The sequence below is a fragment of the Marmota monax genome, unplaced genomic scaffold (assembly GCF_021218885.2).
Source record: "Marmota monax isolate L192 unplaced genomic scaffold, Marmota_monax_Labrador192_F-V1.1 WCK01_AAM20220418_F8-fsc00185, whole genome shotgun sequence".
In the NCBI taxonomy this organism is placed as follows: Eukaryota; Metazoa; Chordata; class Mammalia; order Rodentia; family Sciuridae; genus Marmota; species Marmota monax.
Window position 1 is genome coordinate 3,382,679 of NW_026693278.1, and position 14,731 is coordinate 3,397,409.

General features: G+C 34.6%; 1 protein-coding gene across 1 annotated transcript in view; it reads right to left on the reverse strand.

Annotated features, from left to right (window-relative positions):
- Sppl3 (signal peptide peptidase like 3) overlaps positions 1-14,731 on the reverse strand; it is a 107,740-nt gene that overhangs the window by 20,045 nt on the left and 72,964 nt on the right. The window contains exon 3 of the mRNA XM_046456447.2: positions 151-239. Coding sequence (XP_046312403.1) covers positions 151-239 — 89 coding nt within the window. The remainder of the gene's footprint in view (positions 1-150; positions 240-14,731) is intronic.

Sequence of the window (14,731 nt, forward strand, 5' to 3'; positions counted from 1 at the left end):
AGACTGAGAACATAAAAATTTAACAGATTATAGCACAGAGTTTAGATTTTATTATAGTACCAAATCCTGACCAGTGAATGATTAACTGAGGGTTTAGAAAGAATCAAGGTAATTACATGGATGAAAATTAACTGATATAAAATGTCTTACTATTATTGGTGCTGTTGCCATTGAAAGACCCAGAAGAACTGTTATTGTCTTTCTCCTTATCTTGATTTTCAAAGTCCATATTAAGGGACCTGTGGAAAAAATTTTTATAGGTAAGTTTTAGTTTTGATTTACAAAGTAGCAGGTCAGAAAATCAGCAGAGACAATATTTTAAAATGCTTAGGCATCAGAAAAGAAAAGAAAGATCTCTTCTTTTAAATGTGGCAACTAGTTCTTGTTGCCACACTTAAAAAAATAACCTTCATTCCTTCCAATGTCAGCTCAAGAGTTTTCCTGACTGCACACAAAAGCATTCCCAAGTGGGTGAATCTCCTAGCAATGTTTTTGTTCACATCCTTAATTATTTCCTTATGATAAAAACCTGGAAAGAGAATGTTAGGTCAAAGGGCAAGCACATTTTGAGACTTTTAACATATCACACAAATGCTTCCAGAAAGGGTGCACCCAACGGACACTCCACAGCAGCATATGAGAACACTTCTTTTTCTGTCTCTACCTTGTCAGTGTGGATTCAACAACAAAGACTGAATTTCTTCTATTATCTGAAACTGTTCTAGTACTTATACATAGGATAGCACTATTAAATTTTTAACAAAACAATTTGTACATTCAAAGGAGGAAAAAGATGACATGTAAGAAAAATAAATTACATCTATGAGAAATTAATAGCATGTGTTAAGGAGAAAAAAGGAAACAAAGAATTTGAAATAAAGTCAGATAATAACCCGGTATGGCCAAGGATATACAACTGGGACCTTCATACACTGCTTGTGGTAACATAAATTAATGTAGTCACTTTGGAAGACAGATCTGATTTCTAGCCACCAAAACTCTGAGAAAGTAAATTTCTGCTGTTTAAGCTATCCGTTCTATGGTATTTTGTTATGGCAGCCTAAGCTAATAGAGATTAGAGATCATACTTCATATATGGAGACTTGTTTTATGCTCCCAAATGTGTTCTATATTAGTAAATATTCCATGAACACTTAAGAATAATGAGTTCTGTTGGAGTGTTTTATAAATGTCATTTAGGTCACACTGATTAAGAATATTGTTGGAGAAGCTGGGGTTGTGGCTCAGTGGTAGAGTGCTCACTTAGCATGCACGAGGCACTGGGTTCGATCCTCAGCACCACATAAATGTAAAATAAAGATATACTGTGTCCACCTAAAACTTAAAAAAAGCTTTGTCTGATATTAATATAACCACTCCAGCTTTCTATTGATAAGTACAAGCAATATATTTTCTCCTAACCTTTTGTTTCGGCTTTATATTTGTAGTATGCTTCTTATAAGCAGCATGTAATTGGGTTTTTTGTTTTTATTCAATCTCAACAACTGCTGTCTTTTCATTTGGTTGTTTAAACCAATTTCATTTAATGTGATTACTGATATGATTAGGTTTTAAGACTATGATCTATTATTTGTTTTCTACCTGTCCTTTTTTTTTTGTTTCCCTTTACCAGTTTTTAGGATTAATACAATATTTTTAAAATTTCATTTGACTTTCCTTGTTATTATATTAGTTCTGTGTCTCTGCTTCTTATTTTAGGGGCTAATGAGAAGTTTATGGCATCCACCTTTAACATGGTCTTTGAGTTATACGACTTCATGTATAACAAACCTTACAATAGTTCACATTTTCCCCATGCAAACTTTCTACAATTTTGCAAAGCATTTTTTATTACTTTTACATATTATGAACCTTAAATTGTTTTTGTTTATATAATCAATTTTCGTTTAAATAAGAAAAAGTCATATTTATTAATGTGCTTGTTTCTAGTGATCTATGTTCCTTTGTGTAGATAACTGATTTCCAACCAACACCACTTTAATTTTGCTGGAAGGACTTCCGTTAATATTTCTTATAGTGCAAACTCTGGCTGGTGATGAATTCATCCAGATTGTGTATGTCTGCAAACATCTTTATTTTATCTTTCATCTTCTGAAAGACATTTTTGCCACAGAATCCTATAGTAATATACATTTTGAAGCTGTTGTTCCACTGTCTTTTCACTTATTTACCTATTTTTGGTGGGGGGAAGTGTAGGGAAGACAGGGGATTGAACCCAGAGGCGCTGAACCACTGAGCCACATATTCAGTCAGCCCTTCTTATGTAAATTAGAATTTAATTTTTTAAAAAATTCAAGACATGGTCTCACTAAGTTGCTTAGGACCTTGCTAAGGCTGGCCTCAAACACGTGATCTTCCTGGCCCAGTCTCCTGAGGCACTGGGATTTGTGAACCACCATGCCTGGCTCACTTGTATTGTTTGTTTTTAATGATAGATCTGATGTCATCCTTATCTATTTACCCTCCAGTCACCGCTGCTTTCAGATTTTTCTCTTTTTTCAAATATTTTTTAGTTGTAGATGAACACAGTACCTTTATTTTATTTATTTTTATATAGTGCCATGCCAGTTAAGCGCTCTATCACTGAGCCACAACTCCAGCCCCAGGATTTTTCTTTTATCACTGGTTTTGAGCTACTGATAATCATATACCTTGGTGTAATTTTCTTCAGGTTTCTTGTGCCTGGGGTTTATTGAGTTTTTTGGATATGTGGGTTAGTTTTCAATAAATTTAGAAAAAGTTGGCCATTATTTCTTTGAATATTTTCCTGTCTCTCCCTTTTCTCTCCACTTTCAGGAATTATAATAACCCATGTATTAGGCCACTGATAATTTCTCTTTTCTGTTTCATTCTCTTTATTTCTTTTTGGATAGTTTCTATTGCTAGGTTTTCAAATTCACCAATCTTTTTTCTGTAATGTCTAATTGCAAAAAAAATTTTTAAATTAGTTATTAATTATTAATTCCATCCAGTGTATTTAAAAAAACTCAGATATTTTCATCTTCATTTCTATATATTTCATTTAGATCTTTTAAACTATCATCCATATAACTAACTTCTACTGTACATGTGGAATATAGTTATATGATTTTAAAAAATATTTATTTTTTAGTTGTAGTTGGATACAACACCATTTATCTATCTATCTATCTATCTATCTATCTGTCTATTCTCATTATGGATCACATCTTCCTTCCTCTTTGCTTGTCTGACAATGTCTGGTTATACACCAGACATTGTGCATTTTACCTTGCCTCAATATTTTTATGTTTATATTGGCTGCTTAATATTTTAATACTCCTGTAAATTCTGAGCTATAATCTGGGATGCTGTTGTTAGGAAATAGCTTTATTTGTTCAGGTTTCGCTTTTATGATTTAAGTGATTCCAAAGAAGTGCTTAGTAAAGGGTAATTAATCTCTATCAATGAGGCAAGGTCTGAATCAAATCAATGCCATGTAAATCATAAGTTTTTCGAATGTAGCTAATGGGAATAGGCATTCTTCCCTCTCATCTTCTCAAATTATTTTTCTTTCACTATAGGTAATCTGCTCACATGCACACACTGATCAATACTATAAGTGCTCAAAGGATATGTCGGCAGACCTCTGGGATTTTCTTTCTTTCTTTTGTACTCTGCACTTTTATTAGCTCTAGTTGCTTTGGTCATTCTCGACTCTCAACTCCTTGACTTACAGAATCTGCCTGCCTCCATGATCTAGAAACTGTCTTGAGATAGCAAACCGGGAAATTATTGTTTCAAGTATTATATATGGTAATTTTTTGTGAGGGGAGGTTGTTGCAGGTGGCATGATAATCCAGTTCCTGATACTACATCTTGGCTGGAAGCAGACGTGCCATTAGGTAGTTAATCTTTTAAACATGATACAAATTGAGCTGACTTTGAGTGAAGGAGAGGCCTCTTTTCACTTCTTGTTCATGCCTTTAACAGTCTCCGGGGTACTGGAACACTGATGAGTTGTATCCTTCTCTTCAGAAAAGTAAAGAATGTTATCCTGAAGAGGTCACAGTCTGTCCTGGGACTTTTAGCCAAACTACTGGGCTAAGGCTACACTGATAATGTGCTCGACTCTACAGTGTGCCACCCCTCTCACCCCAAATCTTTTGATGAATTCAAGAGATCTGTCCCATTACTCTCATAGCCTGACTTCACCTGCCACTTGGTTTCATGTACACGGTAAAACTCTTTTATTTGTTATAGGTATTGAAGAAGCCCCCGTTGACATGCCTGTAATTAGAGGGTAACCTGAGCCAGGCATGGTGGTACCCCCAGGTACTTGGGAGGCCGAGACAGGAGAATCATGAGTTTCAGCTTGAGGTCAGCCTGGGCAACTTGGGAAGAACTTGTCTCAAAAAGTGTATAGAATACAGATTGGTTAGGTATGCTTCACACTGATCCCTCAATAAATCTGACTAATCAGTTATTTGGCCAATTGACCCACTAGAGGGCAGTCCCCATGGATGACAATTCCTCAAAAGGACTGAAGGAGAAATTTTGGTAGATGTGGTCAACTTCCTAAACCATGGCAGAAATATGGGTAAGACAACTCTACTAGAATATGGTCCGGACTCTGGTGTGTTAGCTTCCCTGGGGTTTTAAAACGACGAGGATAAAAAACAGTTTTGGATTATTTCTCTACCCATCAGAGGAAGACACTTTGGCAGGGAATAAAAACATACTAATTGCTTCTACCTCATTCAGTCCTAGAGCAATTGTTATAGTGACTGGCAATGGAGAAAAAAAATTTTCTCTTGTCAATTTTGATTAGTTCCAGATACAGATTTTGTATATATTTCCCCTGCCAAGACACCTGTGGGGTTTCAGTGCGTGTTTTCATTTCTATGGCCTTTTAAACTTTACTTCATGTGTTCTCATGGCAGAGCTCAACATCTGTGGAAACTAAAGGCTAGGACTGGTGATTCATTTAATTAGAACACGTCTGAAGTCAATGGACATGAAGATTGCTTCTTCCCTTTGGAAAGATAAGTATTAATTTATATTGAGTTTTCCAAATTCACTTATGAATGGAAATAATAACAACAACAACAATAACAACTATACTTGTTATGCCTACTTTGCTTCTCAGAATCTGGTGACAGCTTGGTAAATTTAAAAGATTCTTTATGCACAGCTCTACTCTGGGGGCGACCTACTACAGATCATTAACTTCCCCTATTCTAGAATTTTTTTTTTAATATTTATTTTTTAGTTATCGGCAGACACAACATCTTTGTTTGTATGTGGTGCTGAGGATCGAACCCAGGCCGCACGCATGCCAGGCGAGCGCGCTATTGCTTGAGCCACATCCCTAGCCCAACTTCCCCTATTCCTCTTGTTGGCATTATGTTGATATTCTGGACTAGAAAGTTGTCAGTCCTCTCTGCTTTTACCCAAGGCACAGCTTTTATACACTCTCCTTCATAAGACTGGCTGAGTGAGGCTGAGTGGAAATGGCAAGGCAGCCTAGGCTGAAGGGTCATACAACTCCAATTCAATTTATTACCTGACGACTACTAAAAACTCTACCTTGGTTATTTTGAGGCAAGGGTTTCCCCCTTTTCAAATACTAGGTAGTTGTGCTTAACCTAAAACCTGTTTTAGCTGGTCCACTTTCTTAAAACCTAGTTGGTAAGAACTGCTACAGAGACAGGAAAGCCTTATGCAGGACAATGAGGTTCTACGGGGCAAGAGAGCATTCTTTTTATTACTGGTCTTTCAGTAACTAAAAGCTGATTCTGAATTTCTCATCACTTGAACAAGCTTAAACTAAGCTTCGTCTGATCATGAGAAGTAAACATGGGTCACCATTACCAAAAACTAACATCTGGCTAAATGATAAAGTGGGGTTCCACATATTAGTTGAAGCTGGGAAGAGTCAAATCTCCCAGCTCTACAAAATAATATCAGTGGGAGTAGGTTTAGTAGATCCCTGGCTACTGTTACCTACACTGACAGCTAATAGCCAACTGAAGTTGTTTAAGTATCTTTGCAGAAGATTCTGTCTTCAGGACCAATTTTATTACAGGTCTTTATCCCAACTTACTTGGTAATTTATTAACTCTACAAACATCAAACTGCTTGGCTGGACCTGGAACAATCTGTTCTATCGTCATAGATGATTACCCATCATCCTCCCTGCCAACCTCACCATCATAGTTTTTTTATTACTGCTATACAATGACATATAATATGACGATACATCACAATGTTATTACTACACATTCTACCCAAATTACACCCTGGTATCTGCTTAGTAAACAAGTCTGGGTTACTAACATGAATGATTAAATGACAAAAAAAAAAAAGTAGGACTTGAGCTATGGCTGTTTCATTACAGATAACCATTTAACACTGTTAAGAAAAAAAAAGATCCATCCAATTACAGCGTACTTGTTTTTCCTGTCATTTACTATGACTGAATGGAAGTAGTTGTGGGTCAAGTTACAGAACATAAACAAATTTCCAATTATTGACACATGTATATAAAACCTCCAATGAGAATTAGCTACTGGTCAAAAAATGGTGAGTAGGCTTCCTGTTGTAGCATTAGGCCAGTGGCTGCATACTATTCAAAAATAGTATTTTAATGTTGCAGGATTCAACTGGGGTTCATGCAAGATAATACAAAAAATATATAAGAATGAAGATGTAAAATAAGGCATTAAGAAGACTTCTTGAGAACCTTCATAATGACAGGGTGTTTCACATTTGAGAGAGTACTGGGCCTGACCATGAGGTCTGAAGACCAGTGGACAAAACAAAAACAGAAGGATCAATTCTGCCTTGAATCACAACTGAAAAAGATTATTCAGAAAAGAAAATAAAGGAGAATGGGTAAAAAGTAATCAAGTAGTTGAAATCTGTGGATGTAGCTGTCCTTTTATGAAGCTGGTTAACCCTGAAACATACGCTTTAAATATTGTGCTATGAGCACAGAGTCCATGTCCAGAGTGCTTGCCATTCATATTTATCAAGAGGTCAACATTCAGGAATAGCCAGTTGAAGAATTAACAACTCATTCACTTCTCCAGATATTGTAAAATATAACCTCAGGACATACTTAGCAGTGAGCTGACCATCTGGACTACAACTTCCCGCTACCTGCTGTACACCTCCAATTTTGGTGAAACTGATTTTGCTGAGATACATTTTTGTTCAATACTACCAGCTTATATTAAAGGATATTACAATTCATTCAACAGACATTTACTTGAATGCCTACTATATGTGGCCTCTTCATGTGGGTGTTTGAGATAAATGTTTATCTAATCTTAAAACTGAGTTAAGATTAGATTATTAGTTATGGTTCACCTGCACAACTGGGTTCAGGTTCTATTTACTGAAGGACACTGAAAGTTTTAAATTTCTTTCTTAAAGTTGGCTGCTGAAGTTTACCATGGTATTTGTGAAACACCAGTATTAATAGTGTGGGCATGTGATTTTAGGGTCATTTTTGGCTCTATTTTGTCTCTACCTATACTTTTCTTTAGCTCCACGTTAATTTAGCTTATCCTCTCACTTAATAAAACTTGGTAAAAGGTCTGACATGACAGATTATGAAATGACAAAGAGCAGCTCCAAAGACAGTAAACACATTGCACACCACTAGAACATCATGACATTAATGAACAACAGTGACTTCCTTTGAATAACCTAGCCTACTATGATTACATTACATGCATTTAGTATGGAGGGAAGTAAAAGCAGATAAAGTACAACTTTAATTATCTCTGAAGTCTTATTAATCTGATGACACCATATCCCACAGAGTTTTGAGTATAAGCAAATAAAATTTCCTCACCATTAAAGAATGTAAAGGTAGAAGATACTTTCCTTTAAAAAAAAGTGTATTTATACTGAAGTTATAAAAGTCTTATCATTCTGTAACACAGCAGCTTAAAAATAAAAACACAGAGGGTTTTAAGGGAGACAAGGTATGAGGGAGAGGGAAAAGAAAGGGAGGAAGCATGAAGTACACCTTTCTTTTGGATTTATTTCAAACCTGTTATTTCTTGTCAGAGACTCCTGCTGGGACAGAATATCAAGTCTTAAGTTAGTTACAAGCTAAGAAACACCAAACCACCTTCATATCTGCATGAAGTATATTTTTCTTTTAATTTTCTTTTGGATTTATTTCAAGCTTTGTCGTTTCTTTGTCTGAGACTCTAAATGGAACAGAATGTCAAGTGTCTTGGCAGTTACAAGGTAAGAAATTCCAAACCAGATTCACCTTGTAATTCTTTGGCCAACCTGATTGTAATAGTTCGTCCTATTCTATTACTTTTTTTTTGTTTTGTTTTTCTTTCTGTTAACAGTCTCCTGTAGATTTGTCATACTCTTCAAGAACATGCTGATTATGATAAATTATTCCACATATATATCCACCCCATCAACTGGAAAGATTAAGAGGCAGAAGTGAGCTTCAAGTAATACAGGAAGCCTTGCAAAGCTCAGCCAAGGGATGGCAAATGTATCAAAATCTGATACAGCTAAGTTAACAGAGGGAAATTTATACTAGTTTTAAATGCATACATAAAAAGGAAAAGGTTTCAAAATCAATAACTTGAATTTCTACCTTAAGGAATTAGAAAAACAAGTAGAAATAAAATCCAAAACAAGCAGAAGGGAATAAAAAGATTAATCAATGAAAACAAAACAGAAAAAAAAATCAGTGAAAACAAAAGCTGCTTTTTAGAAGTGATCAACAAAACTGATAAACCTTTTTACACCAAAGACATAAATGACTAAAATTAAAAAAAAATGAAAGAAGAAACATCACTACCTACATTAGAAATTAAACGAATTATAGCTGGACATGATGGTGCACACCTATTGTACTAGCTGCTTGGGAAGCTGAAACAGTAGGATCACAAGTTTGATGACAACCTGGGCCACTTAGTGAAACCCTGTATCAAGGTTTCAAAATAAGAAGGGCTGGGGATATAGCTCAGTGATAGTGCTTCTGGGTTCAAGACCCAGTATTTGAGGGGGAAATTATAAAGAACACACAATGCCAACAATTTAAGACACTTCAGGGGAATTGAACAAATTTGATAAAGACACAAATTAGCAAATTGGAAATCTAGCCTTTCAAGAAGAAACGGAATTCGTAGTTAAAAATCTTCCCATATGCAACCATAAGAGACTTGGAATGGAGGCTGGGGATATGACTCAAGCAGTAACGTGCTTGCTTGGCATGCACGGGACGCTGGGTTCGATCCTCAGCACCACATAAAATAAAATAAAGACGTTGTGTCCATGGAAAACTGAAAATATTAAAAAATTCTCTCTCTCTCAAAAAAAAAAAAAAAGACTTGGAATGATCATAGTAACATCAGATAGTAAGACAGATATTTTTACTAGAGGTAAACAGAAATATTTTTAAAGGCCAGTCCATCAGTAAACGTATAACAATTATAAATATAAAGAAAGTGAAAAAACAAACCTAAAGATTGAAAGAAATGTTTTGCAAGCATTTATCTGGTAAAGAACTTGTCTTCAAAGTATAAAGAACTCTTTAAAATTCAACAATAAAGAAGAGAACCAAATTTACAAATGGGCAAAATATCTGAATAGACACTTAACCAAACAAAGTACACAGATAGTAAATAAACACTTGTAAAGGTGCTTTGACACTGTTAGTCATTAGGGGAAATGCAAATCAAAGCCATAATGAGATACCACTTCATACCCACTATAACAGAATAGTTACAGTCAAAAAGACATAATATCAAGTGTTGGTGTAGATTTGGAGAAACTGGAATCTTCATACATCACTGCTGGGGATGTGAAATGATGTAGCTACTTTGGCAAACAGTAGAACTTCTTAAAATGTTAAACATGGGAGTTACCATATGACCTAGCAATTTTCCAAAAAGAAATGAAAAACTGTACATAAACTCACAGAATTTATGTAGATAAATTACATATAATATATGTTCATAAATTCACAGAATTATTAAAAATAGCACCAAAGTACAAATAACCCAAACAAAGAGCGTATTAATCAGCAATAAAAAGAAATGAAATAACCATAAATGACATATTCTTGACATAATGTCAAGTAAGCATTATGTCAAGTCAAAGCACCAGTCACAAAAAAGTTACAATATGTAATATTCCACTTATGAAATGTCCAAGATAGGCAAGTCTACAGAGACAAAGTAGACTAGTGGCTGCTGGGGTAAAAGGAATGAGGAATTGCGGCTAATGGGATGATGCTAATGTCTAAAATTGGATTATGCACTACGTCTGCACAACTTTGTAAATATACTAAAAACTGAACTGTATTAGTTTAAACAGGTGAACTTTATGATATGTATTGCATATCTCAATAAAATCATTAAAAAAGGAACAAAACAGTGAGCCAAGAAGGAAAATCAAGCCAAACCAAAAAATGTCCCACAAAGAAAAGGCTAGCATTACACAGTTTCACTAGTGAATTCTATCAATTAGTTAAAGAAACAAACAACAACAACAAAAAACAACAATGCAATTCTCTACAATATTTTCCAGAAAATAGATTTACTCTATTTCCTAACTTATTCCATGATACTAAAACTTTAAGACCTAACAATAAAGCTGTATATTAATATTCCTCATCACTACAGACACACAAAATCTTTAACAAAATGCCAGAAAACCAAATGCAGCACCATGTAAAAGTAAAGATTACTTACCTTGACCAAGTAGCATTTATTGCAGGAAGGCAAGGTGGACTTACCATCCAATAATCTGTTAATGTGCCATACTAATTGAGTAAGGACATAACCCATATGATCATCTCAAAAGATGAATAAAAAACATGTAACAAAATCCAACACACATTTATGACAACAATTCTCCAAAACCTAATGAGGAAACTTCCTCAACTTGGTAAAGAACATTTATGAAAAACAATCTGCTAACATCACACTTAATGATAAATGCTTTCCCCTAACATTACGAACAAGGCAAGTGACGATATGTGTTCTTGTCACTTCTAGTCAACACAACTGGAAAAGCTAGCCTGTACAATAAGGGTGTGGTGGGAAGAATTAAACGCTTTCAGATTGAAAGGAAAAAGCGGAGCTGTCTTTATTTGCAGACCACATAATCCTGCACGTAAAAACTCCTAAGGAATCCAACATACAAACAAAAAACTTACCAGCACCAATAAGTTCTTCAAAGCAACAGTATACAACATTAATATACAAAAACCAATTGCATTTCTATATTCTCAGCAATAAACAACCCAAAAATTAAATCTAGGAAAAAACTCCATCAAAAATAAGATCAAGGGGCTAGGGATGTAGCTCAGTGGCAGGATATAGCTTAATGGTAGCCTAACATTCACAAGGCCCTGGTTCTATCACCAGTACCACATAAAAACCCAAACAAAAAAGAATAAAATACTTGGGAATAAATTTAACAAAAGAGGTACAAGCCTTATACAATGAACATTACAAAACTACAAAGAGAAATTAAAGATCTTAATAAATTCAAGCCCGTGGATTCTAAAGAGTATTATTAAGAAAACAATTTTGCCCTAATTACTGGTCTACAGACCCACTGCTCCTAGTAAAATCCCAGCAGGGTTTGTTTGTTCTGGTAGAAACTGACCAGATAAACCTACAATTCGTGTTAAAAAAAAAAAAAAAAGATTCATAGTAGTCAGTCTTAAACTACTCAATTTCAACACTTACCATAAAAGCTATAGTAATCAAGACACTATGGTACTAGCATAAGAAGAGATATACAGACTAACAATAGGAATGGGAAGTCTGGTGACTAACCCTTACTTTTACAATTAATGATTTTTGACAACTGTGGCAAATCAATTCAATGGGAGCAAAGGATAGTCATTTTTAACAAATGGTGCTGCAACAACTAGATAGCTATATTCATGAAACTGAATTTAGATTTGTAGGTAACAATATACATAAATATTAATTCAAAATGAATCATAGTCTTAAATATAATAATGAGAAAAATGAGAAAATTTCTTAGTAGAAAATCTTTGTGCCTGGAGTATAGGGTATTGATTTAACATTGGAGCAGCCATCTTAAATGTTAACCACCATCTTATGAGTTAAGTTTTGCTTTCCTATACTTCCTCTTACTGGAACTCCCCCACTCCCATTAGTGACCTACCCCATGGTGTCATCAGCCAAGCCAATCCCATGCTATTCCCATCAGCCTAGCTCTGATGCAAGCACCTTGAGCCTATCCCATAGCGCTACAAGTACAACTCCAAACCCCTACCCCACAAAAGCTGAACCCCGAAACATCTCAGGGCCTCTCTCCTCTGTCTACAGAGGGATGGCCTTTATTTGTCAGCTCTCTTTTCATGGAGATTAGGCAAAGAGCTCTTTGGTACAATCAATACCAAAAGCATGATCCACAAAACAAGAAATTGGAAAAGTTGGACTTGACCAAAATTAAAAACGTTTGACCTTAAGAAACACCATTAAGAAAACGAAAAGGCAAACCAGAGAACAGGAAAATATTTGCAAATCATAGGCCTGGGAGAGTTTTTGAATGAACATTTCGCCAAAGAAGAAAACAAATGGTCAGTAAGGAAAAGATTCTCAAACTCATTTTTAACATCACTACCTCAGGGAAATGCAGTGAAAACATTATAAAAATACCACTTCACACCCTACTAGAATGGCTACAATAAAAAGATGTTCAACAGCAGGCACTAAAGAAAGTCCTCACCTGCCACTGAACTGTACATTTAAAAAGTTTAAATGGTACATTTTATGTATCACATTTTGTTTACCACAATTATAAAAGCAAAAACAAAGCTAGGGACAGTGTTACATGCCTGTAATGACAGCAACCTGGGAGGCTTAAAAAGGAGAATCGAAAAGTTTGAGTCCAATCTCAGCAACTTAGCAGGACCTTCTCTCAAAAATAAACAAACAGGGCTAGGGTGGTGACTCAGTGGTACAGTGCTCGCCTAGCATGTGTGAGGCCCTGAGTTCAATCCTCAGCACCACATAAAAATAAATAAAGGTACTGTGTCCAATTACAACTAAAAAATAAATAAATAATAAATAAATAACAAATGGCTAGGGATGTAGCTCAGTGGTAGAACATACCTAGATTCAATTTCCAACACTGAAATTTTATATATATACACACACATACTATAGACATATATACATGTATATGAAAATAAAATTTCAGTGTGTATATACATATATGTCTATATCTCACATACATATGTCTCACAAAGAAAGCCTAGCTTTATATGGCTTTGCCAGTAAATTCTATCAAAACTTTAAAGAATAACAATTTCACATAATTTGTTCTGGAAAAACAGAAGAGCAGAAAACACCAACTTATTCTATGAGTTCAATTTACATGTGCACTTAAAGGCATCATTATTTTCAGAAAATGCATTATATTTAAGTATAGAAGACATAAGGTACTAGGACCTTGAGAACTGTTCCAATTCAGACTTTGTTACCAACTAGTTGTGTCTTCTCTGTCAAGTTACATCATCTTCTTGGGCTTCAGTCTTCTCATTTGTAAACAGGAACGTACATCAAAAAAATCTTTTTTTTTAATCTATATGTTATACTATTACACAAAATTTTATTTGACAAATCCTAAATTGGTATAATCATCTGGCAAACAATACAGCAATATATACTAAGAGTCCATCCATACGCTGGTGAATCATGTCCACTTTTGGCTATTTATCTCAAGCATATCATCCAATCAAAGTGAAAAAAAACAGGTATGAAGATGGTCACTTTAACAACCCATATGTCCAGCAAGAACGAAATATCATACACATCTTTTCTATTTATATTTTCAAACTTTCATAAAGTATATCAGGAATTTCATAAAAAATTGTTTTCAGTGAATTATTCTTTTTTGCTATGGTAAGTCATTAAATATAGCATTTACTCTTACAAATGGAAATGTCTGAACATTTAGAATATTGACATATTTCAACTTGCAGTCCTCTTTATGTTTTTTTGGACTGGGTATGTCAACCCACATTATTCTGAATGGTATTAAGTAATGGCTCAGAAGAGAAATTCTTTGAAATTATTGGTAATATTTATTCATAATGATCAATTAAATTATTTGCTTAAGAAAACTGACTACTGTGCATAACTCTTTCTCAATTTGTATTGTGACTTTGAATTTGACATGAGTTGACAGAAGAGAGTCTTAGTCTACCTGTGGAATATGTTGGTTTATTTTCAGTACTTGAAAAACATGCAAAGATACTGGTTTGGGAAGTTACCATAAAATTTTTAAGTAAATAGGCATGCTGTAAATGTGTTTTTATGTTTCAATAAAGAGGAAATTTTTTTTTTTTGTGGGAGGGGAGATACTAATACAAAGAAACCTCAAAATTAACAAAAGCTAGTATGAAAATACAGAAAATATTTCTTAGGTGAAAGAACCAGAATATAATTAATTTACACATTATATCAGTATATGTACATATTATATCAGTATATGTCAAACAGGCAATTTGCATGAATGAAAGTCCTATTAGGGTTGTGAATCTAAACTGTATTATTCTGAAATGTTGATACATATTATTATACATATGTATTCCCACCTACCCAGTGTGGAAAATAATATACAAAATATCAAGGGTAGATATTCCAGATATAATATTAGAGAGGTCAAAATCCTTAAGCCTATTTAATTGATCATCCTCATTCCCCTTGAGGTT